Genomic DNA, 26810 nt, shown 5'->3' with positions numbered 1-26810 from the left:
AAGATCCACTCTTAGTAACTTTTAAGTACACAGTATCATTCACTACAGTCACAGTAATTACAGCTAACATTACCTCTTCATCTGCTAATCCTTCCTCTTCCATGGCCACTTCTAATTTCTTCTGCCTTTTCAAAGAAAAAATAATTTAAATTTTAAATGCATTCCTAACTATTCCCATTTAAGAAATGTTCATTTATTTATTCGAGTTTATCACTTCAGTTTGCTATGCTAAAAAAAGATATCTCAAGTTGAATCAAAATAATCATTAAGAATACTTTTCTTTCTCAAAATATAAATCCAACCCAGATTTCACTTTCTCATATTGGCCAAAAGAAAAATTTGCTTCTAATGCTGCTTAAATCAATGATTAACAAAGGTGACTAATATTCTAGTAAGGAAAATCTGTTCTCTAATATGCAAACCACCAAAATCATTAACATTTATCAGTGTTTACATTAGAAGTATATAAAAGTAACTATAGTGACTAAAAGTACAAATATGTTAGGTGGATATCCCTTTTTGAACCCTGATTCTAATACTTATTAGCAAAATGAGCTTGTGGAAGGTCTTCATTTAAAGTCTAAGCTTGATTTCATAATCAGTCAAGAAAAAATGTTCAATGCAATTGAGTGTATTTTATTCTAATTCTTTGCAAACTGTACATTAAAAAACCCCCACTAACCACCAGCGCGTTTGCTTTTCTAGGTACAGCCAAGGCCAGCTATTCCTCGTTTTTAGATGGTATCACCGAAGTTGGTCGAGCTAAGCACTGCGGGGAGATGGGGAGGAGAAGGGAAAGGGCCAGCGGATGAAGGAACCCGGAACTACAGAGATGGTTGTGACACTAATTTTGCAACTCATTTCCAACTGAATATTCATCATTTTACTTCTATCATATTGGTTTTGCCTAAAGATAAACCTGAGAGAGCTCTTTCTGATTAGTTCTGTAGTATGTTAGAGTAAGACTAACTTTCCAGGATTTACCTCCATGGGAATTCAAGGGTTGAGGACTGAAATCATCATATACATTTTTTTAGCATTTGTCATTTACAATATGTCTAACGGTAAGCTCTTTCCTAACCCCTTATTCTTACAGAAAATTCATAAAAATATCTAATGGCCATTCATTAATCAGTACCCCAAAGGCAATGATACCTAATGGCATGTTCTCTGGCTACTTCCCCAACATTTGTAATAGACACCTTGGTGCGTTATCACACTGATTTTTATCTTTCATTTACACACTATTCTCTGAAGCCTAACCCTCAGCATGGAGTAAGCTCTGTGCCCGCCGTCATCCTCCTCTGGGCCCCACAGAGCCACTTGCTGAACGATTCTGAGTTTTCTCCTCGGCAGACAGAATGCACAGTGGAGGAGGACCTCTAATCTGGGAGGGCCCATTTGCATACAGGCAACTTGATTCTCCCCAATCTCCACTGCCCCCTTTCCTCACTGCTTGCCAAGACTAACACTTCAGGGAATCATCCCTTACTCTGGAGAGAGAGGCAGTAACCTTCGTCTGTTTCTACCATATCTAAACAAGAAGACCTGTGGCTTCTCTGGTACCTGAAAAGAAAATAGTCTTCCTCCTAAATGTCCTGATACTTTGTTCTGATTGGTACTTTATTTGGGCTATGTATTTACTCAATGAGTTAAGCCTTAAAAATTCATCACATGTAGTCCTAAAGTATAAGCTTTTAGAAAATATGAGCTGTTTAATAGGACTTCCATGGCACCAAGCTGAGACTGCTTCCCCCCTCCCTTCTTGAAATAACAGCAAATACTTTCAGTCGTACTTCCCTTTGTTTGAAGAGGGCAAAACTGAATTACTGAAAGATTTCATCAAGAAAAGACAATGAGCCTTCAAAATTCTGATGCGTAACTTCAGTGTCTGTCTCCTGAAACAGCGGTCTTTCTCTCCCTGATTCTCTTCTACTTTGTTCACTCTCCCTTGGTGACTGGATGAATTCCAGAGACTTTCATTGTATTTACAATTAGTATAATCACTCATATGTTTGGATTCATTTCTAACTGATTGTGTGGTCTCTATTTGTGTCAACTTTTGGCGTTTTACTTTTTCTTTTTTCCTTGCCTTATTTTGAAGCAGGATTTTTTCCTCATTCCATTGTTTCCCTTCCACTAGTTTGGAAGTTATAAACTCTATTAGTCTGAAATGAATCAATCTTTACCTCTCTGTATGTTGGGCCTCTACTGCGGTGACACAAAGATCTCTAGGAACACTTTAATGATACTTACTGCCCTCCTGACTGATAGTCCACTGCGGGAAAATATCTTAATTCTATTTTTAAAAATGTATAAGACATTATCATTATTGCTACCGTTTTTACACTACTTCTGTTGAGATTTATCCCCACACTTATATTTAGATCTGTTTGTGATCACTTTCTTTCAGCCTAAATTGCATCTTCTGGAAGTTTTGCTGACGGTGAATTTAGTTTAACCTGCTTCCTCTTTCCTCTCTTCCTTCAGGAACTTAGGTTAAAGATGGTAGCTCTCCTTGCTATTCTCCGTATCTCTCAACTCTCCTTCCTCTCTTTCTGCCTGTGTGTCTCTAGGTTAACTTCTGAATAATGACTTAAGTTTTATTTTCTAGTTCAATTCTCTGCTCAGCTTGGCTGATCGGTAGTTAGACCTGTCCAACATTTCAGACCTAGGCAGGCACCACTTTTGTCGATCTTTCTTGCTCCTCATTTCTATTCTATTGTTGTCGCGATCCTTAATTCAAGCCCTTTCTAAGTGCCTGCACTACACATCACTAGCCTTTCCTGTTTCTTATCTCTCCACACACAATCCAGTCTATACATGACAACTAAAGCACTTTTCTGGAGAAACACCGTGATCACAGATTCTGTTCAAAATCTTCAGGCCTCTTTACTCCCGTGAGAACAGCTACATTAGCGAAGCATCTTAGGCTCACAAGGAAAGCTGAAATCCAGCTCGAGCTAGACCGGTTCTTGCTTGACTCAGCACCAAAGGCCACTTCCTCGGTCGGCATTGTCCTTCTTCTGCTCTTTCGTCCCCCTCTTCTCCCATTAATGCACGTGTGATTAATCCTCTTCCCTGAGAGCCCCGGTAAATGCCACCACTTATGACGCCCTCCCAGTTACTTTAGTCCAAAGCAACCTCTCCCTTCTTTGCCCTTCTCTTAGTGATGCTTTCCACTCTTTCATGTAATATTTATGGGCCTTTTCTCCCTCTTCAGAGTTTTCTGAAGGCAAAATAACACGTCGTTCGTTTTTATTCCTCCACCTCCGCTTATACTATACATATTTTGGATAATTAATAACATTAATTATTCATGAAGTATGAACATAAATCATGATTTCATGGTTAGAAATGTTTTACTGAAGCTAGTAGTTGACGTGATTTAAGTATATGGGGGCACAGGACAAGAAAAATGCTGCAAAAATAACTAGAGACACTGTCAGTACAGGAAACCTAAAAACAGCATGCATGGATCCACAATATTTATATTATTAGTGTTAATTATATTATTATTGTTATATTAATTATAATATTAATAAACATTTACACCCTACTTACAACTTAACGGCTTATTAAACCAAATAGAAAATTCTGACCAGCCTTTACTATACCTGGTTTCTCTCTCTTCATGCTGTAGAATTAGGTTGCTGTAAAAATTCTCCAATGTGAGCTTGGCCACGGTCACCCTCTCCCGGGTGTGGTTGCTCATAGGAAAGGTGCTTGTAGTCCCTGCCGTCATTGCCATAGTAACTGAAACTGAAACAACATATAAACACACATTGTTCAGTAGAAAAACACTTTCCAACCCTCATAATAAACTCTGGAGATGGTTTAATTTCTGCTAAGCAAAATTCTACCCTAACAGTTATGCTATCCAAGTCTTTCACATTATAAATAACACAATACCAGTAAAGAAAGAGGAAGCAGCAGAAATTATTTTCAGGTTGGTACCACCAGAGGTGAATAAGAGTCAAGAAGCACCAGTCCACACACAACATGGACACATTTTATACAAAAAGTTGTACTCAACAAGCATTCAAAACAAGAGGTTCGATCTATTTTGTTGTTGTTTTATTGATCACTAAGTAAAATCTACAAGATTTTGTTACTACATATGCCTGCACTAAACGTAAGTCTCTGTAGAATTAATGTAGTCCAGTTAAATAGTAAGAAGTAGCTTCCACCATATAAATTCTAGGAAACATGAAGCCGTTTATCAAATCTGCACACAAACGTCAATCTGAAGCAATTCTCACATATATAGGCTTTGCAGGTAAACTACTTTTTTCTTTTTAAGATTTTATTTATTTATTTGACAGACAGAGATCACAAGTAGGCAGAGAAGCAGGCAGAGAGAGAGGAAGGGAAGCAGGCTCCCTGCCAAGCAGAGAGCCCAATGCGGGGCTCAATCCCAGGACCCTGGGACCATGACCTGAGCCGAAGGCAGAGGCTTTAACCCACTGAGCCACCCAGGCACTGCAGGTAAACTACTTCTAAAAAGAAGCTCCTTTGGATGGAGGCTCTGTTGCCCTATTTCAGTCTGAATCCTATTTCATTTCAGAATGTGCTGTAACAAGGTCTGGTGTACTTCTCCAGGCTGTGAGGTCCATTTCATTTCCAAATGACAGTGAAATACCCATAGGAGTCAGGCAGAAAACACAAATGAATCAAGCCAGGTAACAGCAAGGATGTTTTAGGATCTTAACTGGGCAATGTGTGTCTACCTAAAGCTCAGGTGCCAACTTCAAAAAACCATGGGCCAGCCAAATGAAGTACTGGTTTGAAGAAGATAATTTGGACAAAAAGACAAGGACTGTAGCAAAATGGCTGCTTTGTGAGGGTGGTAAGGCAGACTGAACTGTGGTGGCCGCTGCTGCTGGGCAGTGACCCTAAGAGACTTGTCTCCTACAGTCTACAGTCTACATCAGGACCAAAGAAAGACTAGAATGATTTCATACAATAAAGAGGTTTTTGCTTGTCTAGATAGAGATCATAACAGACCTAGAGAAGATCCAGATTGCCAACAGTGAGCATCCAATATTGCACTATTAGCTGGAAAGCATAATTCCCCTAAACCTGACATCTACTCCCTAACTATGTGAAGATACAGACCCCTGAGTATGGACCTGAACTGCAGTAGACTCCAGGGTTAATGGAATGAACAAAAGTCCTTTCTTTTTTTTTTTTTTTAAAGATTTTTTTATTTATTTGTCAGAGAGAGCGAGCGAGAGCGAGCACAGGCAGACAGAGTGGAAGGCAGAGTTAGACGGAGAAGCAGGCTCCCTGCGGAGCAAGGAGCCCGATATGGGACTCGATCCCAGGACGCTGGGATCATGACCTGAGCCGAAGGCAGCTGCTTAACCAACTGAGCCACCCAGGCGTCCCACAAAAGTCCTTTCTTGGTCCTCAATGTCAAGCAAGTCAACTATAGGTTGAAAGTATACAATTTAACTCTGACAAATTCCCGGTTCTACTTCTTTTCTCTCTTACTGGCTTTATACCTCAATGTACTGCATAAGCCTCAACATCAGTATGTCTAAACATGAATCTATTCTTTTAGACTCACAAACTTGTTCCTCTGCTGACTACTCCAAAGGTTTTTAGAACAAAAAGTTGATGTCACTCGTTTAAAATCATTCACCGGTTCTCATTGCCTATAGTAAATCCAGTTAGCTTGGCATGATAAACAAAGGCAACTCCGGGACACTGAATGGTTGTGCCTATCAGCAATTGTATGATATCTTATTCACCGATTTCTCCTTTTTTCTCCAGAGGATTTAAGAGAGTGGCCCTTCCTAAGCATGAGCGTGTCTCCTCCTCACAACAGCCCTGCAAAGTAAGGAACTGAGGCTCAGAAAAATCCCAAGGCTAGTGTGTTGTAGAGTCAGGATCCAACTCCAGGAGCTGTCTCCAACTTGTCTGTCTAGCCTCTCTACTGCCCCACCCCCACCCCTCTTCTCCCAACATACCAACTCTTTCCTGCCTCCAAACCCTTGTATGATCTATCCCCAAGCACTTCTGACCTTTAAGACCCAGGTTAGCTCAAGTCTTCCTGCGATCACCTCTCTAACATTCCCCACCAGAAGAGGCATAATATTTGGTATTCTTCCATGTGTGTTGCCTAGCACCTGTACCAGTAGGTCTCGGATACTGGTATTTAGCACTCATCCATCTCTTCCACTGAACTAGGGGCATGTCTGGGCAAGAATCTTCCCCATTCAGGGGCACCTGGGTGGCACAGTGGGTTAAAGCCTCTGCCTTCCGCTCAGGTCAGGATCCCAGGGTCTCAGCAGGGAGCCTGCTTCCTCCTTCTCTCTCTCTGCCTGCCTCTCAGCCTACTTGTAATCTCTGCCTGTCAAATAAATAAATACAATCTTTAAAAAAAAAAAAAAAAAAAGACTTTTCCCCATTCATTTTTGAGTATTTACCACAACAGCATTGTGTCTGACTCACAGTAGGCTTCAATGAATGAATGGGTCAACCTGACAAATGGGGGGTGGAGGGAGAATTGAAAGAATTGGCAAAAAATAAGGTTGGCTAATATGCAACTATAAGAAATTAGTGAACTTAGGAGTCAGAAATTTTGAGATCTAATCCAGGTACTGCTGCTAAGGATAGTAAGGTCTTCTTCCAATCACTAGAACACTTCGAACTCAAGAGGGGTTTTATAATATTTGCTTTGCTGGTTCACCGGCATCGTCTAAGGCCATCTGAGCTGATACGCAGCAAAGCCACAGTGACTTATACAAATGTAAGACATTATTTGAGGCACCTAATTAAATTTTTTTTTAAAGATTTTATTTATTTATTTGACAGAGAGAGATCACAAGTAGGCAGAGAGGCAGGCAGAGAGAGAGGAAGGGAAGCAGGCTCCCTGCCGAGCAGAGAGCCCGATGCGGGCCTCGATCCCAGGACCCTGAGATCATGACCTGAGCCGAAGGCAGCGGCTTAACCCACTGAGCCACCCAGGCGCCCCTAATTAAATTTTTTAAATGTGCTAAATGGTTTAACATAATGCACATTATTTTTAAAAATAAAAAATAAAAACAAATGGAACTCAAGAATTATCATGGCCAAATGATTTTTGAGTACTGAGTTCTCACTCTTCTTGGAATGTTATCGAAAGTAATGCTGCCACACCATCTTTAGAAACCACAGAATCACTGGATTCATGGTCTGTCCTTCAGGATCAGATGTAGAAAAGTCAAACAAGGACAAGCAGAACAGGCAGGGTATACAGGAGACATTCTGAGTCCCACTTAATTGGGATTAGAGGATGGAGGGAAGGCCAAGGAAGATGGACTAGAAGTTGAGGAATTCAAATAAATTCAGGAAATCCAAAGTAAATGAAATTAATCACGTGTCATATTTCAAGACTTCTCAGAATTTTTAATATGCTAACATGCATCTTAAATGCTCAAAGTGGGAGAGATATAAAATTGGCAGTAGAATTCCAAGGAGCTTCCTTATGCATGTAAGTTCATAGCTAACGCTCATCAAACACAAAGAACTTTTTTTTTTTTTTCAACGTTTGGAGGTAGGAAAACTTAGAAGCTCCAACACAGAGAAATATCTAGGGACTTCTGAGGGTTTTCTCATTTGTCCAAAAGATCTGTATCTGATAAGGAATTTTCAAATTGGTTTGCCAGTTCCTAGGAGGAAAAAAGGCCAAGACCCAACTATGGCTGTGCATGTTCCTTTCAAAAAGCAAATGGTGAAAAAAACCCAACCAACCAAAATCTTCTGTAGTGCCTCCTAAAAAAAGCACAAAGAAATCACACCTAAGTAATGCTTGCGCAAGTCAGAAAGAAAGATGTGTGATGAACTCAGGGTCTGGCCTTGGAGGACAGATTACTGGCTGTCCAAGGACCTCGTGAAGAAAGCTCTGCCCTTCAGCTTCCAGAGATCCAGAGCAATCAAATTCTGGAAGCTACGTTAGCCTAAAAGAGTTCACAAGGGACTGATATGCATGGCATAACAGCAATTTACTGATTTACACAATAAGAAATTGAGCAACAAGGAACAGAGACTTGTATCGTCTGGCAAGTGTATTCCAACCTTGAAGGCAAACTAGATGTAAAACCTTAATTAGGATCAGAAGATTGCTTGGTGAGCACGGCATCAAAACAAAGAGAACCATTATTCAGTTGTTTAATGGCATCAGACTGAGGCAGATTCTAAAAAAAACAAATAAATAAGAGATGCATCATGATCTTGCCCAAGGTACTTTAAAGTAGATGGCCAGCATTAAGCTCTCCTGCTGACTGGGCTTTCCCAGAATGAAGCAAAATTGAGGGGCTAGATATGGGCAGAACTATTACTGAGCAAAACTTTGGGGGACATTTTTGTGAAACAAAAAAAAATTGCTAGGGAATTCAAAACACTTCTAAACATCAGTAATTGTGTGCATCAACAGTACACAGCAATATGACGTTGTTTTAGATAAAAATGTAAGAACCTGAGGTCTTTATAAAAGAGGAATAAACACAGGGTCAGGTTTCTCCCACCATAAGATGATGTAAAGAGTTTAACTCCAAAATCCAAAGGTGGATGTTGAGTAATGAAAAACAATTTCCAGACACTGTATCATCTAATCATGATTAAGTCCTTCTACTCTACTTATACATACACAACTGCAAGTCCGTGTACTGTGTTTAAAAAACAAATCAGAGCAAAACCTATTCATCTTTGTATTCATCTTTGTAATGAAAGTATTACAACACCAGATGAAGTGCTGAGCACACAGTAGGCATTCAGTAAATGATGGTAACAGAACTCAAATTTAATAGAGTTGAAATTACATGTCTCATACATAATAGTTTTCTTTGGATTAAAAACTACAGAATCATTTAGTGTTGGGTTAACTTCAGAAAAAAAAAATCCTCCTTGAGAGACAATTGCAGAAAAAGCCAAAATCCTACCCTTAGTCTTGATTAAATAATGCCATTTAGAAATTAGCTTTAAAAACAAGAAAAAATAATTTCCTTCTAACTAGATACAAATTGGCTTTAAAAATTTCAAATTGAACAAAACCAACAACAGAAGTGAACAAATTATTACAAAGAATGACCTAGATGACTGGCACTTATTATATTGCAAATTTATTCCTCTAATGGATTTAACACTGTCCTTTGTCTTTTACTGAAGCCCTTTCTTTAGTCAGAAAAAGAACAGGATACAATTTGCAAGTCTAGAATTCCTGGACTGATAAAAACAACACTAGGTGCCCTTGAATTTCCTGTTCACGTGTTTTCGCCAGACTCCCCTATTCATTAATGTAGACAGTACCAATAGTTAAGTCCAACATTCTTTCATTTATTAAGCCTGGGGAAAGGAGATAACAAATCTGGAACTTAAGTTACCTATAAATAGATGTGTCTCCAACCATTTACCATCAAATTTCTAAAGTAGGAAAACAAAACTGTTTTACCTGACTGGCCAAACACACTACTTAACTGGGGAATTCACCTTAGTTTCCACTACTACGTATCAGAGGAATGAGTATCCTTAATGTTACTGTATTGCCTTGGAGTATAAAAACTTTTCTAAATGCATTTAGTCACAACCATAACGCCCCAAGCTACAACGGGTCTTCAGATTGGATACTGTATATGCTGGGTCCCTAAGGATAGAGCAGCCACAGTTTCTTTCCCCTGGGCAGTATATTCAGAAGAGCAAGAAATTCAGTCAGGTGAAGGCTCAAGTTCCAGCACTCACTCTTCGTGGTTGTATTTTTCCAGTTCATATATACTGCAGATTTATACCATGTGCCAGCACTGCACACATTACTGAGAATACTAAGAAGGATAAAATATAGTCTCCGCCTTAGGGAGTTCACCATCTTATGGGCATGCAAAGAAGGGAGAAATTAGCTCTCCAAGGGTTTAAGAGTAGTCAAAGGTTTTACAGAAGAGGAAATACTTGAACTGAATATTGGGGTGGGTGGGGAGGACTAAGGGTTCACAACTCAGATGGACAGGTCAGAGGAGGAAGAGGTGTAAGGGTGTGAAACAGACTGACATCAGAAGCGTAGACATGGCTTGAGTATATTCAGTGAAACAGCAGAAGATGAAGGTGGAAGCGTGGGTAGGAGTCATGATAAAATACCTTTCTGTCATGTTAAAATATACTTAGCACAAATGGGAGCCATTCAGGGCTTTTAACTAAGTAAAAAGTACTGGCCAACAAATAACATTTCCTGAGGGCTTATTACTCAAGTATCAAGAACTCTGCTAAAAATGGTATATGTTTTAATGCAGCCAATCCTCCTCTCACCAACAAGACCATAAGACCTGAACTTTACCACCCACCTGCATGTACCTACCTACCTTTGTCCCACATTTTCCTTTAAGTTCTTCTTTCCAGGTTTTATCTTTCAACTCAGGCAAAGACCTAATGGGCACAGCATCCCATGACAGAAACCAACACTACCCCTCAAGCTGTAACAGCTGCCATGGGGAAGAGCTCCAGAGGCCCAGACCACCCAGACCAGTTTGAACTTACCCACTGACTCACACCTGCACAGATGGACTCAGGGGTGACTCCCCAGTGACCTCTACCTCATTATCATGCTAAATTCTCCACCCAAGGAAGAGCACAAGCCTCATTAACACAATGTACAATGTATGTCTAGGCATGTTTCATTGAGGCAAATGTATGACCATATGGCTGCCTCTACATACAATGACAAGGATCCCCTTTCTAAATACTCATCCTAACCCTAAATAAAAGGAACCCGTTCATTCCTGCTTGGGGAATCACAGCTTTGGAAGTTATTCCCTGTGACCTCCTTATGAGGTGCAAATAAAATTGACTTTGTATGACAACTCCACCTGATGTAGTTTCTATGTATAAGTCACCAAGGAGCTAACTCATGTTGTTCGATTACATGTTAGTTCAGTTACATAACTCATGTTATATTTGGTTATACCTCTCAAATCCTATCTGTTTGGCACTTCAGATAGAGTATGCTAGTACAGGGAGGATGACAAAAAAAAAAAAAAAAAAGGCTGGGAGTAGATTAGATTGAAGGCATATAAATCAGGTTAGGGGGATGCAATAATACATAGTCATGGATTACAAACTTGTGGCCTGCAGTCGTATCAGGCTTAGCTTATACTGTGACTTAGAAATTAGAAGACTTTGGGGCACCTGGGTGGCTCAGTGGGTTAAGCCCCTGCCTTCAGCTCAGATCATGATCTCCAGGTCCTGGGATTGAGCCCCACATCGGGCTCTCTGCTCATTGGAGAGCGTGTTACCCACCCACCCCCCACCCCTGTCTTCTGCTCTGCCTAATTGTGATCTCTCTCTCTCTCTCTCTGTCAAATAAGTAAATAAAATCTTTAAAAAAAGAAAAAGAAAAACTAGAAGACTTCACATAAGAATTCAGATTTTTGGTCCTCTTGAAAAATCAGCTCAGTCAGATATGAGGCCACATTACTGCCTGTAACAGAGAGGCAGCTGCCCCCTTGCAAAACAGGACATCCTGCACAAGGCCACCAACTTTCTACTCCTTTTTGCCCAGCATCCTCCACACATTTTATTACCTGACTGCTTCTGGTAAGCAGCTGAAATCACAGTCTTTGGTTTAATATGAAAGAATGAGGACCTAATTTAAGATAGTAGCAAAAAAGATTAAAAGAGGGGCTCATATATTCAGAGAGAAAGATGAAATCTATAATTACCTCTGGGTTTCAGATTGGGTGAGTGGGAAAATGGTGATAGCACTAATAAGAATAGGAATTATAAGAGCTAACGTGGTAGGAAAGAAAATAAGTTTAAGTCTGATTCTGTCTGAACTATGTCACCAGACTCAGTTTAAAATTTAGGCTTTAAAATGTGAACTCTAAAGATTTACATTTAGAAATGGAAATGTTGGGGCACCTGGGTGGCTCAGTGGGTTAAGGCCTCTGGCTTGGGCTTATTAGGTCATGATCTCAGCGTCCTGGGATCGAGCCCCGCATCAGGCTCTCTGCTCACCCAGAGGCCTGCTTCCTTTCCTCCCTCTCTGCCTGCCTCTCTATCTACTTGTGATCTCTGTCTGTCAAATAATAAATACACAAAATCTTAAAAAAAAAAAAAAAGAAATGGAAATGTTCCTGAAATTAGCAAAGAGAAAGGGATGAAGAACAACATTCATAAAATACCTAAGAATACCTTGATCAAGAAAAAAAAAAAAAGTTAGCCTTTTTATGAGGAAATCTAATCATTGTGGAAGGAAGGGAAGAATTACCAATTAATGGGTTGGAACAACTGGTTATCTATGTAAGCAAGCCAGATTCATTCCACTCCAACGGGCAAAATAAATTCAAATCGTTCAAAAGTGTGATCATAAAAACTAAAGAGGAAAGAAAAAGGAAAGAAAAGAGGAAGTAAAGTAAAAAGAAAAGTTTAACTTCAAAAAAATTACAAGGAATATTGATGAGTAATTATCTGATCTTTGAATTGGCAGAACTGTATTTTTAAAATCACAATAAAAATAATGCTACAGGGCACCTGGGTGGCTCAGTGGGTTAAGCCTCTGCCTTTGGCTCAGGTCATGATCTCAGGGTCCTGAGAGCAGGGTCCTGCTCCACAGAGAGCCTGCTTCCCCCCTCTCTCTGCCTGCCTCTCTGCCTGCTTGTGACTTCTCCTTCTGTGTGTCAAATAAATAAAATCTTTTAAAAAAATTAATGCTACATATTATTACATAAAAATTTGGAATCTACATATATAGATGTCAAACAAGAGTAAAAGACAGCATTCGGGGAAAAAACTGCAAAATAACAGCATGTATTTAAAGTATATATTGAGGGGCACCTGGGTGGCTCAGTCATTAAGCATCTGCCTTGGGCTCAGGTCATGATTCCAGGGTTCTGGGATCAAGCCCCGCATCAGGCTCCTGGCTGGGCAGGAAGCTTGCTTCTCCCTCCCCAACTCCCCCTGCTTGTGTTCCCTCTCTGTCAAATAAATAAATAAAATCTTCAAAAAAAAAAAAAAGTATATATTGAAGTATAAAGGTGTATCTTAAAAACAACAAATTCATTTCTTAAAATATATGAAAAGCTTGTAACACAGCTTTTTTTTTTTTTTAAGATTTTATTTATTTATTTGACAGACAGAGATCACAAGTAGGCAGAGAGGGAGAGGAAGAGAAGCAGGCTTCCCGCTGAGCAGAGAGCCCAATGTGGGGCTCCATCCCAGGATCCCGGGATCATGACCTGAGCCAAAAGGCAGAGGCTTTAACCCACTGAGCCACCCAGGTGCGCCTTGTAACATGGCTTTTTAAACATTAAAATTGTAAAGGGAAAATAAGGACCCTAATAATAAAGAAATAATACTGATGGACAATATATAAATAAAAATAGCTAACATCTAAAAAATGTTCAATTTTCCCAAGTGAACCAAGGATATGGAAACTTTAAAATAATACATATGTTCCCTATGTGAAAATAGCCATAATTTAGGGGGAGACCCTCTTGGTCCAGGCTATCATGAGATGACTTTCTCATACATGTGTGTTTGTGTGTGGTTTTCTCCCAGCTTTACTGAGATGTAAATGACATATAATGTTTTGCAATATTAACAGATACCAAGTAATGATCTGATACATAGATACAATATATGCCCACATCATGAAATGATTACCACAATAAGGTTAGTTATCTATCACATTGTATAGTTAAAATTCTTGTGTGTGTGGTAAGAATTTGTAAGATTTACTCTCTTAGCAACTTTTTAATATACAGTACAGTATCATTAACTATAGTCACCATGCTGGACAGCACATCAACAGAATTTGTAACTGAAATTTTGTACATTTTTGCCATCTCTACCCATTCCTCCTCCAACTGCTCTTACCCCTGGGTCCACGGCACCACCAATCAAACTGCTATTTTTATAAGTTCAATTTTTTTTAGATTCCACATATAAGTGAGATCATACGGTATTTGTATTTTCTGTCTGATATGTTTCACTTAGCCTAATACCCTCAAGGTCTATCTATGTTGTCACAAGTGGCAGGCTGTCCTTTTTTATAAAGGCTGAATGATATTCTATTATATTGAAATACCATATTTCTTTATTCATGTCTACCCATGAGTAGACGCTTAGGTTGCTTCCATGTCTTGGCTATTGTGAATATGTTGCAATGAACACAGGGATGCAACTCTCTCTTTGGGACAATGATTTCATTTCATTTGCACAGATCTCTTGATGGAATTACTAGAACATAGAGTAGTTCTATTTTTAGTTTTGGGGGAAACCTCCATACCAATTTATATTTCAACCAACAGTGTTTGAGAGTTGCTATTTTCCCATATCCTCACCAACACTTGCTATCTCTTGATAATACCTATCCTAACAGGTGTAAAGTAATATCACATGGTGGTTTTCATTTGCATTTTTCTGGAGGTTAGTAATATTAGCCACCTTTTAATTTATGTGTTGGCCATCCGAATATCTTCTTTGGAAAAAAAATGTTTATTTAAGTCTTTGTCCATTTTTAATCAGATTATTTGCTCTTCTTGTTATTGAGTTACATGAGTTCCTTATATATATTAACCTATGTCCTGAGCTTTTTCTTTGCTGGGAGATTTTTGATTACTGATTCAATCTCCTTACTTATTACTGGTCTGGTCAGATTTTCTATTTCTTCAGAATTCGGTCTTGGTAGATTGTATGTTTGCAGGAATTCATCTGTTTCTTCTAAGGCTATCCAATTTGCTCGCACTATGTTGTTCATTGTAGTTTCTTAGGATCCTTTCTATTTCTATAGATCAGCTATAATATTGTCTCTTTCATTTCTATTTTATTTGAATCCTCTTTTGTTCTTGGTTAGTCTAGTTAAAAGTTTCTTACTTTTGTTTACCTTTTCAAAAAGCCAACCAAAAGTTTTGTTAAACTTTTCTATTGTTTTCCTCATATCTACTTATTTCTGCTCAGGTCATTATTAATTCCTTCCTTCAGGTAATTTTGGGCTTAGTTTATTCTTCTTTTTGTAGCTACTTGAGGAGTAAAGCTAGCATATTGGAGATCTTTCTTTTTTCCTTAATGTACGGATTTATTACTATAAACTTACTATAGACTCTTAGAATCACCTTTGCTGCATCCCATACGTTTTGGTATGTTGGGTTTCCATTTTCACTTGTTTCATATTTAAATTTTTTTTTCTTTTGATTTCTACTTTGACCCACTGGTTTTCTGGGGTGTGTTGTTTAACTTTCATGTATTTGTGAATTTTCTAGCATTTCTTCTATTACTTACTGATTTCTAGTTTCACACCATTGTAGTAAGAAAGATACTTGATATAATTCCTGTCTTCTTGAATTTGTTAAGACTCGTCTTGTGGCCTGTTGGATGGCATGTTTTGTTTTAGTCTGCTAGGTCCATTTGGCCTAGTGTTATTCTTATCTGCTGTCTGCTTATTGATTCTCTGTCTGAACGATCTATCCACTATTGAGAGGGGTATTAAAGTCTCCAACAATTATTGCATACCTATTTACTTCCCTTTAGTTCTGGTTAGTATTTGTGTTATAGATTAGGCACTCTGACATCAGGTGCATAATTATTTATGGTTGTTATATATGCTTTTTTTTAAAAAGATTTATTTATTTGACAGAGAGAGATCACAAGTAGGCAGAGAGGCAGGCAGAGAGAGAGAGGAGGAAGCAGGCTCCCTGCTGAGCAGAGAGCCCGACGCGGGACTCGATCCCAGGACCCTGAGATCATAACCCGAGCTGAAGGCAGCGGCTTAACCCACTGAGCCACCCAGGCGCCCTATGTTTTTTTTTTTTTTTTAAAGATTTTATTTATTTATTTATTTGACAGAGAGAGAGATCACAAGTAGGCAGAGAGGCAGGCAGAGGGTGAGGGGGAAGCACATTCCCTGCTGAGCAGAGAGCCCGATGTGGGGCTCAATCCCAGGACCCTGAGATCAGGACCTGAGCTGAAGGCAGAGGCTTTAACCCTGAGCCACCCAAGTGCTTGGTTGTTATATATTCTTAATTAACCCCTTTATCATTACATAATGACCTTCTCTGTCTCTTCTGACCATGTTTACCTTAGTCTCTTTTGTCTGATTTAAGTTTAGCTATCCCTTGCTTTCTTTTGATTTCCATTTGCTCGAAATAACTTTTTCCAACCCTTCACTCTTGGTCTATGTATGTCCTTAAAGCTTAAATGAGTCTCTTGTAGACAGGACACCATTGGATCTTGTTTTTTAATTCATTCCCTTATTCTGTATCTTTTAATTAGAGAAATGATAGATAAGGACTTAATACTGTCATTGTGTTGTTTTCTGTTTTGTATATCCTTTCTTCTTTGCCTCCTATTTTGCTACTTGTTTTATGAATAATGACTTTTTCTTTTTTTGGCAGTATGCTTTGACTCCTTTATGATAATCTTTTGTGTTACTACTGTAAGTTTTTTGTGGTTATCATGAGGTTTACACTGATAACATCCTATTTTTTTATTATTACGTTCAACTAGCCAACATATAGTGTATCAGTAGTTTACATCCTGTTTTAAGCTAGAAACAACTTAACTTTAGTAGCTGGCAGACACTTCACACTTTGACTTCTCTACCCCTCATAGTTTAGTTTATTGGTGTTTTAATTTATATCACTTTGATATTGTATATTCAATAATAAGGTTTTATAGTTATGCTTATTTTTATAAGATGCTTATTTTTAAACTAGGGTTGTGAATTATGTGCCACCATTACAATATTTAAGAATGTGACCAGTGGGAGCACCTGGGTGGTTCAGTTGGTTAAGTGTCTGCCTTCAGCTCAGGTCATGATCCCAGGGTCCTGGGATCAAGCACTGCATCAGACTCCCCGCTCAGTGGGAAGCCAGCTTCTCCCTCTGCCTGCTGCTCTCCCTGCTTGTTCTCTCTCTCTCTGTTAAAAAACATAAATAATCTTAAAAAAAAAAAAAGAATGTGACCAGTGAGTTTTTACACATTCGTATGTTTTTATGATGTTAATTAGAATCCTTTTATTTCTACTTGAAGAACACAACTTTAATATTTCCTATAAATTAGGTCTGGGGTAATGCTTTTGTTGATTCGGAAAGTCTTTATCTCTCTTTCATTTGTAAAGGACAGCATTACGGCATAGTATTCTTGGTTGACAGGTATTTTTCTTTCAATATTTTGAATATAACATCCATTCACACCTGGACTGCAAGGTTTCTTTTAAGAAACCACCTATAGTCTTATGAGGGCACCCTTGTATAAACAAGTTGGTTTTCTTTTGCTGCTTTCAAAATTCTCTTTTTTCTTTGACTTCTGACAATTTATAATGTATCCTGGTATAGCCCTTTTGGGTTCAATCTATTTGAGATTCACTACACCTCCTGAATCTGGATGTCCATTTCTGTCCCCAAGTCTGGAGAGTTTGCTGCCATTCTTACTTTATTATTTTTTAAGATTTTATTTTATTTATTTGGGGGCAGGGGGAAGAGCAGAGGGAGAGGGACAAGCAGACTCTGTGCTGAGAGTGCTGCCCAACTCGGGACTTGAGGCTTGATCTCAGAACCCTGAGATTAAGACCTAAGCTGAAACCAAGAGTTGGAGGCTTAACTGACTGAGACACCCAGACACCCCTCTCATTCTTGCTTTAAAGAGATTTCTGTCCCTTTCTCTTCTGAGTATGCATAATAATATACGTATTCATAATATATATTTGCATCTCCTAATTGTGTCTTATAAGTCTGTGGACTTGCTTCACTCTTCTTTTTTCCTATATTTCAATTCACTAACTCTTTTTTCTACTTTGTTAAGTCTGTTACTGAAGCTCTCCATTGAATTCTTGAGTTCATTATATTCTTCAGCTCTAGAATTTCTGTTTTTTTTTTTAATAGTTTCCATCAAAAAGCTTTGTTGAACTTTTCATTTTGTACATGTACTGTTTTCTGACTTTCATTTAGTTGTGTGTCTGTGTTGTGTGTTCTTGTAGTTCACTGAGCTTCTTTAGGAGGATTACTCTGAATTCTTTGTCAGATACTTCACAGACTCTATTTCTTTAGGGTCAATTTTTGGAGTTCTGTTAGTTTCCTTTAGTGGTGTCATGTTTACCTGATTCTTCGTGTTCCTTGATTCCTTGTGTTGGTATCTGCCATTTAAGTAATTGGTCTCTTCCCCCAGATTTTATAGGTTTAGCAGGGAAAGACCTTCACCAGTCAGCTTAGCTTGGAATACCAGACAGTTCAGCTGGTAGTATCTATGGGCAGGCAGGGCTTACTATCAGGGTCTCTAGTTGGGTGAGGCCACTACCCATGCTCTGAAGTTAGGGTGGGTGCAACTACCTCGTTCTGTGATTGGGTGAGTGTGCTGGCTGGGTTCCATATTCTAGCAAGGGCAATAGGAGGGCTCCCTGATCAGGTGGAGCTGCTGGCTGTGCCTGCTGTCAGGTGGGGCCACTAGCTGGATTCTACAATTACCTCTGGTCAAGTGAGGTCACAGGCTGTGTTCCCTGGGATGGTGGTACCACTGTTTGGACTCCCAGATTGGGCAGGACGATGGCCTGGGCTTTGCAATCACTCCTGTTTGGGTGGGATCTCAGACTGTGCTTCCCGACTGGATGGTACCTCTGGCTGGTCTCCATGCTGAGGAAGGCTGCAGACAGGTCTTTGTGCTTAGACAGGCTTCTGGCTATGCTCTGGAATCAAACAGAGACTATAGGCTGTACCCCAAGGTTGAGCAAGGTCTCAGGTTGCACTTCACAATCAGGTAAGCTGTTGGCTGTGCTCCATCCACTGTTGGAGAAGATTGCTGGCTGAGTTCTCTGGTTGGGAGGGGCTCTGTTTGTGTTCTATAGTTAGTTGGGCTAGAGATTGTGCTCTGCAAATGGACCGGGTTGCTGTCCAAGCTTCCTCACCAGATGAGGCTGCAAGCTATGCTCCCACTTGGACAGGTCACTGGCTAGCTGGGCTCCCTGCCTCGGAGAGGCAGCAGGCAGTGTTCAACAATCAGGCAGAGCCATAGTCTGCACTCTGTTGCGGGGCAGGACTTAGGGTGGGCTTGGCAACCGGGTAGTATCACAGATTGGGCTCTAGAGCTATCCAGGCTCACTGTTCAGGTTCCCAGGTTGTGCAATGTCAGAGACTATACTAATAGTGTACTCACCAGGGCTGCTGGCTTGTCTCTCTGCCCAAGCAGGGCTGTAGGATAGGCCCTGTGGCTGCACAGTTTCTTTGGCCAGATGGGAATGGAGGCTATACTCAGCACTTGGACAGAGTTGTGAATGTCCTGCCCTTGTGGGGCCACAGAACACGCTCCATACTCAGTATGGTTTGTTGGCTGGGCCCAAATAAGGCAGACCTACCAATCAAGCTCCTTAATAGACAAGGCCACTGCCACTGATTTGGCATTGCAGATGGGCAGAGCAACTGGCTGGGGTCTCTGCTCAGGCACCACTGTGAATAGAAATTTGGTCCACCAAGATCTGAGCACTGGGTGGTATATCCCCAGCCTCCTCCTCTATCTGATCCCCAGTAGTAGAGCCTTGCAGATTTTCCCAGTAAGCCTTGTGGGGTAAGACCAAAATGGGAATTCCTGGATGTATCCCACAAGGTCAGAGGAGCTAGATGTCCACCTTGGGCTCTCCTTTCCACTGGAAAAGCCATAGGCCCCGGGGGCCCTTCTCAGTACAGCAACTGTGCCGGCCAGCAAGGCAGGAAGTGGGGGCCAATGAGGTCAGAGTATGTGGTCCTTCTCAGTCTCTGTGATACAGGGGGTTGCTTCAACCTCATATCTACGTTCTGGGATTATTACAATGGTGATGTCCATAAGTAGTTGCTAGTTGGTCTTCTTAAGAAGGAGGCTGAAGTTGGAAGCAATCTATGTTACTACCTTGATGATATCACTCCCTGTGCTTATGTTAATTGATAGGAATATAATCCCTTTGGTAGGGAGTATAGCAATTGGTATGAAGAAACTTAAGGTTTTGAAGGGTTTTTTGACATAATAATTTTACCTTTAGGAATCTAATAATAAAAATTGCAGCAAAGATTTATAGAGTTGTTTTTAAATCAAAGCATTATTTAAAATAGCAAATAAAACAAATGATTAAAACTAGGTGAAATGAGAGGCGCCTGGGTGGCTCAGTGGTTTAGGCCTCTGCCTTCAGCTCAGGTCATGATCTCAGGGTCCTGGGATCAGGTCCCACATCAGGCTCTCTTCTCGGCAGGGAGCCTGCTTCTTCCTCTCTCTCTCTGCCTGCCTCTCTGCCTACTTGTGATCTCTGTCTGTCAAATAAATAAATAAAAATCTTAAAAAAAAAATAGGTGAAATGATTGATGGAATGATTATAGCATGAAATACCACAGAAATACTGAAGAACATTTCCCCAAAAAAATTTGACATGAGAAATAATATGAAGTAAACAGGATACAAAGATCTATAGGTAAAATATGAACTCAGTGATATGGAAAAAAAGGGGAGTAAATTATGGCATAAAATTATGGATAGTTTAGATTTTGTCCTTTATCATTTTTTTAAAGATTCTAATTTTTCCATAATGGGAAAACAATAATCTTTATAATAAGAAAAAAGAAGTACATGGGAGCAGTAAAAGGGAATTAAACTGAATTTTTCAGCCTACCTGGTTTTCCAGGTACCTCTGTACTTGAGAGTTTTTTCCTATAAACCAAATTCTTAGTTCTGGTTTAGTGGAGGATAATGAGGAACAGCAAAAAGAGTCTGAGTCATGGAATAAAGTTAAATACAAACCACAAGACTAAAGAGAATTCTGAAAAGTTTTCCAGTCATATCTTATATTTTTTAGGAAAACAGATTTTTAGTGGTTTATACTCATGAATGTTTATAAGGGCTCAAACTGTTTGTCACTCTCTTAACTAGCTTGTCTACTGGGGAGTCCAAAGGCCCATCTCAAAATCAAAAACACAAGGTAGCACAAGTCTTACCTCAATTAATTTCATGTCTTATTTAGAGTAAGGGAACTACTCCCAAATCATAAGAGACAAAATGAGGGCTCTAGCTTCAAAGATCTCCACACTCCCCTGTACTCCTTCTTTAAAGGAGATACAGCCTGATTTAAAGCACCAGTGTAACAAAAAAATGCCTATTTTGTGCTAAAAGGTGAAGGTTTGGTGTGACCAGAGAAAAAGCAATGGAATGGTGAGAGGTGGTGTGAGGCACTGTAAAGGGAAGGGAAGCAGCTCACACACTTCCATCACTCAGTGGTCCAACTGGAAGAAGCTGCTCATCTCTGAACTCCTGCCTTTCAATTTCTTAAAAGTGTCTAAGAGGAAAGGGAATGGGAATGGGAATGGGAATGGGGGAGAGGGAGAGAGAGAAACGGGCTGATGTTCATACCCAAAATGAAACCTGAAAACAGGCTTCAGTTTAAGTGAGGATGTAAAATATGAATTTTCCGGAAATGACTTTGATTAAAAATATAAGCTCATGGTTGAATTGTCCCATTCACTCAAAAATATTCAAAACTTCTATGTCATTGAAGAGGTTCAAGAGAGATATAGGTTCCTTTATTGTACCAATTTCTTTTATATTCCCTAATTTGACTTTTAAAATTATTACTGCGTTCTCTTGTTCACTTTCCTTTTCAAACAACAACCACTCACTGAAAGAGATCAGACTAATCTAACATCCTAAGAGCCAGAAGCAGCAATTCTTTTTGAGGGCAAGAATTGGATTAGACTAAAAATAAAACATGGTATCACCAAGTTCACAATTTTAAGATTTAAGTAGCTCTGAGTTACTTTTAGCTATTTTGAGTCATTTAAACTCTCCCAAGAGGCTTTTTGACCATCACAAGTGACCAACAAAAACTGCTCCCAGCTAAAAGCAGACACACCATGTGACTCATAAGATTCAGATATTGTGTTAAACACTCAGATTACTTGCCTTCTGCAACCGTGAGAAAATCCAGAAGCTACTTCACCTCATTTAAGGCACTTAAATCTTTAAGGCAGAAAAAAATGTTTTTAGTGCTACTGACCTTTATAATTAATACCTGAACAGCTGATTAGCTAAGTACCAAACTGGGTCATACCATTTGATTGGCTTGTGATCCTTAGAACACGATTCCGGTCTATTTGGAAAACAAATATAGGCGAGGGGAAAAAATGCCTAAGATGGAATAAAAAGTAAACTGTATAGTTTGTTGTCATCAAGGATATCCTGTAATTCAAGTGGGTAGACTGGCAAATCCTCCCATAAATCAGTTTATGAGTTCAATTCTGTTCAGTATTTTTCTGGATTTCACTAAAGGTCTAAGGTGGCAAATTTAGTTCAGCAACACACAAGACTGCTAGAATCACAGCACCCAACAACAGAAGCTGTATTATCTAATCCATCATTTTACAGAATTGTGGCCCACAGTCATCTGGCTACCTGGTGGACAAGGCTTGACTTGAACCAGTCACTCGACCTTCCGCTGGCGCTCGCAACCTAGTGGGAGAGTCCATGGTGCAGCGGGCACCTCTGGGACTCTGTATTACCATGTGGAGAAGCTGGCTCTCAGGACACTGACAGCCCGGGCCAAGTTCTGTACTACATGGTGTCCATGAGATCTAACACTGATGTCCAAGTCCAACGCTAAATCACTGTTTACCATCTTAGGATTACAGATCTGTGGATCAAATAACTGGTTTCGGCCTGCTTTTCAGATGATGGAAGAATGACATTTTTACTCCAAACTTTCTAATAAACCCAAAATATTATGACTAAAGCCTTCTTGAAAGTGATTAGGATTTCGATTACAGAAGTTAACTGCCATGAAGTGAACAAAATTCAGCCTGGGACCCACCTCTATCTATGATGATTTCCTCATAAAAATATTCCCCAAAGTGAGGTTTTCAAAATCTTAGATACCACATGGAATCACAGGCACTCCTTGTCCATGGCAGCTGAGCACGAGGGCAAAGCTAAGTGTACGTACATCCAGTTGTCTGGATTCTGCCCTAGGTATTCTATAACATGAAATAAGATCTCTAAAATATAAAAATGTACTTTTTTCTTTCCAAACTGGAAATATCTTTTTCTATTTATGAAAGCAAAATGTTTCCTGTAAAAACGTGAAAATATCCGGAAGTATATAAATTCCAACATGAAAGTGACCTCACACTCCTACCTCCCATATCAGCCAGTTTTAACTGTTGGCTGCCAGACTGGTGTTCCACTGCCTGGATTTAAATTCTGGCTCTGTCACTGGCGAACTCTGAGAGCTCTCAGGGTGTCAGTGTCCTTATCTACAAAACAGAGACAATGATGGTGTGCAAGAATTAACAACTAGTGTTTATTAAGTACTTTATGAAGTGTAGGTATTATTCCGAGCACTTAAACCATATTAACAAGTTTTAATAAAGTGGCTGAAGGATAGACATTAGAGCACTGAACAGTGCCTGAGCTTTAGTCACATGCTCACTGAATGTCAATGGTTGTTCTGAATGACCTTCCCTAACCTTAACATGTACACACACACACACACACACACAGACGATTTTAATACAAATGGGCTCCTATAAACTGCTCTGTAACTCGGTTTTCCCCTATTTTAACATAAACAGACCCACTTTATCTTCTTTAGGGAGCATACTGTAATAACATTTTCCAACATACAGTGAGTTGCTTTGTGCTTTGTGTATCATCTCATATAACCCTCATACAAACCCTAAAAAGAATGTGCTATTTATTACTATTCCTACATAGACAGGAGGAAAGAAAGATTCAACTGGGTCAAGTAACTTGCCCAAGATCATATAGCTAACTGTGGTGGAACCAGGATCTGAACTTAGTGACCACAGTGCTTGCTCTCCATTCTCTGTAAGGCCCTACTTTTAAACTAAAGTCCACTAAGAGGCACTTAGACAGATGGCTTCCATTTTGCATAGGTCTTTATAGCAATGCTGCAGTGAACATACTCAGATCACAGACTACATACTCTTTTATTTCCTTATTGTATTCTTCTGGTGTGCAACTGCTGAATCAAAGAATATTCACATTTTAAATTTTGACACACAAGACAATATTCCCTTCCAGAGAGATAGTGCCTGAACATCTGAACATCTGAACATCTACAGGTATGTGAAAGAGGTAACACTGGGTACCGTCCATCTTTTTTATTTTTTTATTTTTTTTTAATTATTTGACAGACAGAGATCACAAGCAGGCAGAGAGGCAGGCGGAGGGGGCGGGGGGAAGCAGGCTCCCCGCTGAACAGAGAGCCCAATGTGGGGATCAAACCCAGTATCCTGGGATCATGACCTGAGCTGAAGGCAGAGGCTTAACCCACTGAGCCACCCAGGCACCCCACCGTCCATCTTTTTAATCTTTGCCAGCCTGATGGGTTTAAAAAAAAAAAGAATCCTACTGTTGTTTATGTATTCCTTTGACTAAAATGAGTTAAGCGTATTTTCACATATTTTAAATATTTCTTCTTTTCTAAGCTGTCTGATTTAAGTTCCTTGCCCACTTTTGTATTGGAAGATTCATTCTTTAATAAAGTGAGACTATATTTTAACAATATAGTTATCATAGCCCAGTTTTAATTATTTTAAATAGCTTAAATCATACCTTAATGCCAATATTTAAATAATTTTGGTTTATACAACTTACAAAAACAGTCAAAGAATGCTTTAGCTCATATAGGAATTACAGTCATTACATTAGAAGCAGGGCACTTTCCTACAAATCAGTAAGATCAAGTCAAAACTATTATCACACAACTCACAGGTTGAAGATGTAAATAGAAAGAGTTTTCCAGACTAAGTAAGAGTTTCTGTTATTGGGATATGGCATTAAGATGCTATTATTCGAAGACAAATACCATATGATTTCACTTATTTGTGGAATTTAAGAAACAAAACTGATGAACAAACCATAAGAGACTCTTAAATACAGAGAACAAATGAAGGGTTGTTTGAGGGGAGGTCAGTGGGGGAGTGGGGTAACCAGGTGATGGGCATTAAGGAGGGCATGTGATGTCATTGAGCACTGGGTATAATATGCAACTGATGAATCACTAAATTCTACCCCTGAAAGTAATACGTTAACTTGAATATAAACAAAATCTAAAAATAGTGAAAACAAAAAGACCCTATTGTTTGGACCCTATTTATTTAGGACAGCATACATAATTTCTTTTTTAAAATGATGCCAATTGGGTGCCTGGGTGGCTCAGTAGGTTAGCTCAGTTGAGCAGATGGGATCAAGCCCCATGTGGGGCTCCCTGCTCAGTGGAGAGCTTGCTTCTCCCTCTTCCTCCACCTTCTGCTCTGCCTACCTATACTTTCTCTATCTCTCTGTCAAATAAATAAAATCTTAAAAATAGATAGATTGATAGATAGATAGATAGATAAAATAAAATAATGCCAATTTACTCTTCAACAGATGACTTCCCAGCATAGATAATGACCGTCTGGGAAGCAACTAACCAATGTCATTGTCGTTATTACCACTGTCATCACAGTGGCTTATGGCTTATGGCTTATGGCTACTATCATTAAGCACCTTACCTTCTCTGCACCAGACAGTACTGTATGCATCACCTCACTTAATCATCACAACTGTCTGAGGTAGGTACTATTTCCCCATTTAACAAATGAGAAACTGAGGCTTCAAGCCATTAAGTTTCTTGCCAGAGGCTCTCAACTAAAAGTGGCAGAGCTGGGATCTGAACCCTGTCTGAACCCAGGGCTACTACTGTTCTATTGTTCTAACATCACTCCTACATTTTACAATCAGACTCAACTAGTTCAACAAAGCTAAAGCCAAAAATAAATCTGCTAACCTCCTAAAGACCACTCAAAAGAATTACTGGTCTATTCTTACACAATCACCTTATTTATTCTTAATAAATCTGAAAGCACTGTTATAGTTCCTGGTTTTACAGAAACTGAAAAGAATCAAGTAGCCCATCATCCTAGGAACGAGGCAGTGTTAACCTTCCTCCCACTCAACACACCCTCTTGCCCAAACAGCTGTACAAACTGTTTAAAGAGTTTAGAATCTTTTGGGAACCTTTGCAATTATTTCACAGATTATTTAAAATATGTAGTCTATCCTATGCTGTCACTTACTTGTCTAAATAGGAGGAAAGTATCAGAATGCTTTACTCTGTGAGCAGGAGGATTAACCAACACTGAGTGGCAGTCAGAAACCCAGCAAAGTTGCCACAGTAGGGTTGAAGTCCACGTTTAAGCTGCCTCTAGATGCGTTACCAAGAGCCCTGAAATAACCTCAGAAAGCCGGAGAGGTCTCCAGAGTGGTGACAAAGGAGTCTCTTTGATCTGTTTGGCAGCCTTACAATCAGAAAGTTCTTCTTGCATCTAACCTAAATATCTCCTACTGAAATTCAAACCCATTTATTTTTCTCAGATTCTCCATAAAAATGAACTTCAACTGCAGAAATTAATTTGCCCAAATTCTCATAACAAATAAGAAAAGAGTAGCTAGAAGCAGCACTGGTTTCCTTGAGTCTCATCATTCCATAATCCCAATCTCTTAAATTTTCAGTCAGTTTGGCTAAGGGAAAAACTGCTCATCTTCCTCAAAAAAACCGTGAAACTGATCTGAGAATAAAGCTATCCTTCTGAAATCCTTGTGATTCGTATTTATTTAAGAATTTTAAAAAAACAGAAACCCTTCACAAACTTTTAAAGGTCTTTAATTAATAAAAATAAAATCATAAGTAACTCTTTTATCAACTACCCTTAGGTTGGGGACAGTGTGACACGTTTCACAGGCACAACAATCTTTCATCTTTACAATTCTATGAAGTAGATGTTTCTAGACTTACAGATGAGAGAACAGAGACTTTTAAGTCCCACCCCAAAGATATA

The 26810-nt window shown here is 39.4% G+C and overlaps 1 protein-coding gene across 2 annotated transcripts in view; it reads right to left on the bottom strand.

Moving 5' to 3' along the window:
* The window catches only part of STK38L (serine/threonine kinase 38 like), an 87180-nt gene that overhangs the window by 25942 nt on the left and 34428 nt on the right, over positions 1-26810 (bottom strand). Inside the window, exons 2-4 of one of the 2 annotated variants that reach the window (XM_059185838.1) lie at positions 23102-23219; positions 3618-3762; positions 74-125 (exon numbers count right to left, since the gene is read on the bottom strand). In XM_059185838.1, coding sequence (XP_059041821.1) covers positions 74-125; positions 3618-3762; positions 23102-23108 — 204 coding nt within the window. In that variant the 5' untranslated portion in view covers positions 23109-23219. The remainder of the gene's footprint in view (positions 1-73; positions 126-3617; positions 3763-23101; positions 23220-26810) is intronic. The other variant, XM_059185839.1, reaches the window with a different exon arrangement.

This window comes from Mustela lutreola, chromosome 8 (genome assembly GCF_030435805.1).
Source record: "Mustela lutreola isolate mMusLut2 chromosome 8, mMusLut2.pri, whole genome shotgun sequence".
NCBI lineage: Eukaryota > Metazoa > Chordata > Mammalia > Carnivora > Mustelidae > Mustela > Mustela lutreola.
Note: the sequence above shows the minus strand (reverse complement) of the source record. Positions and strands in the feature narration are given on the sequence as shown.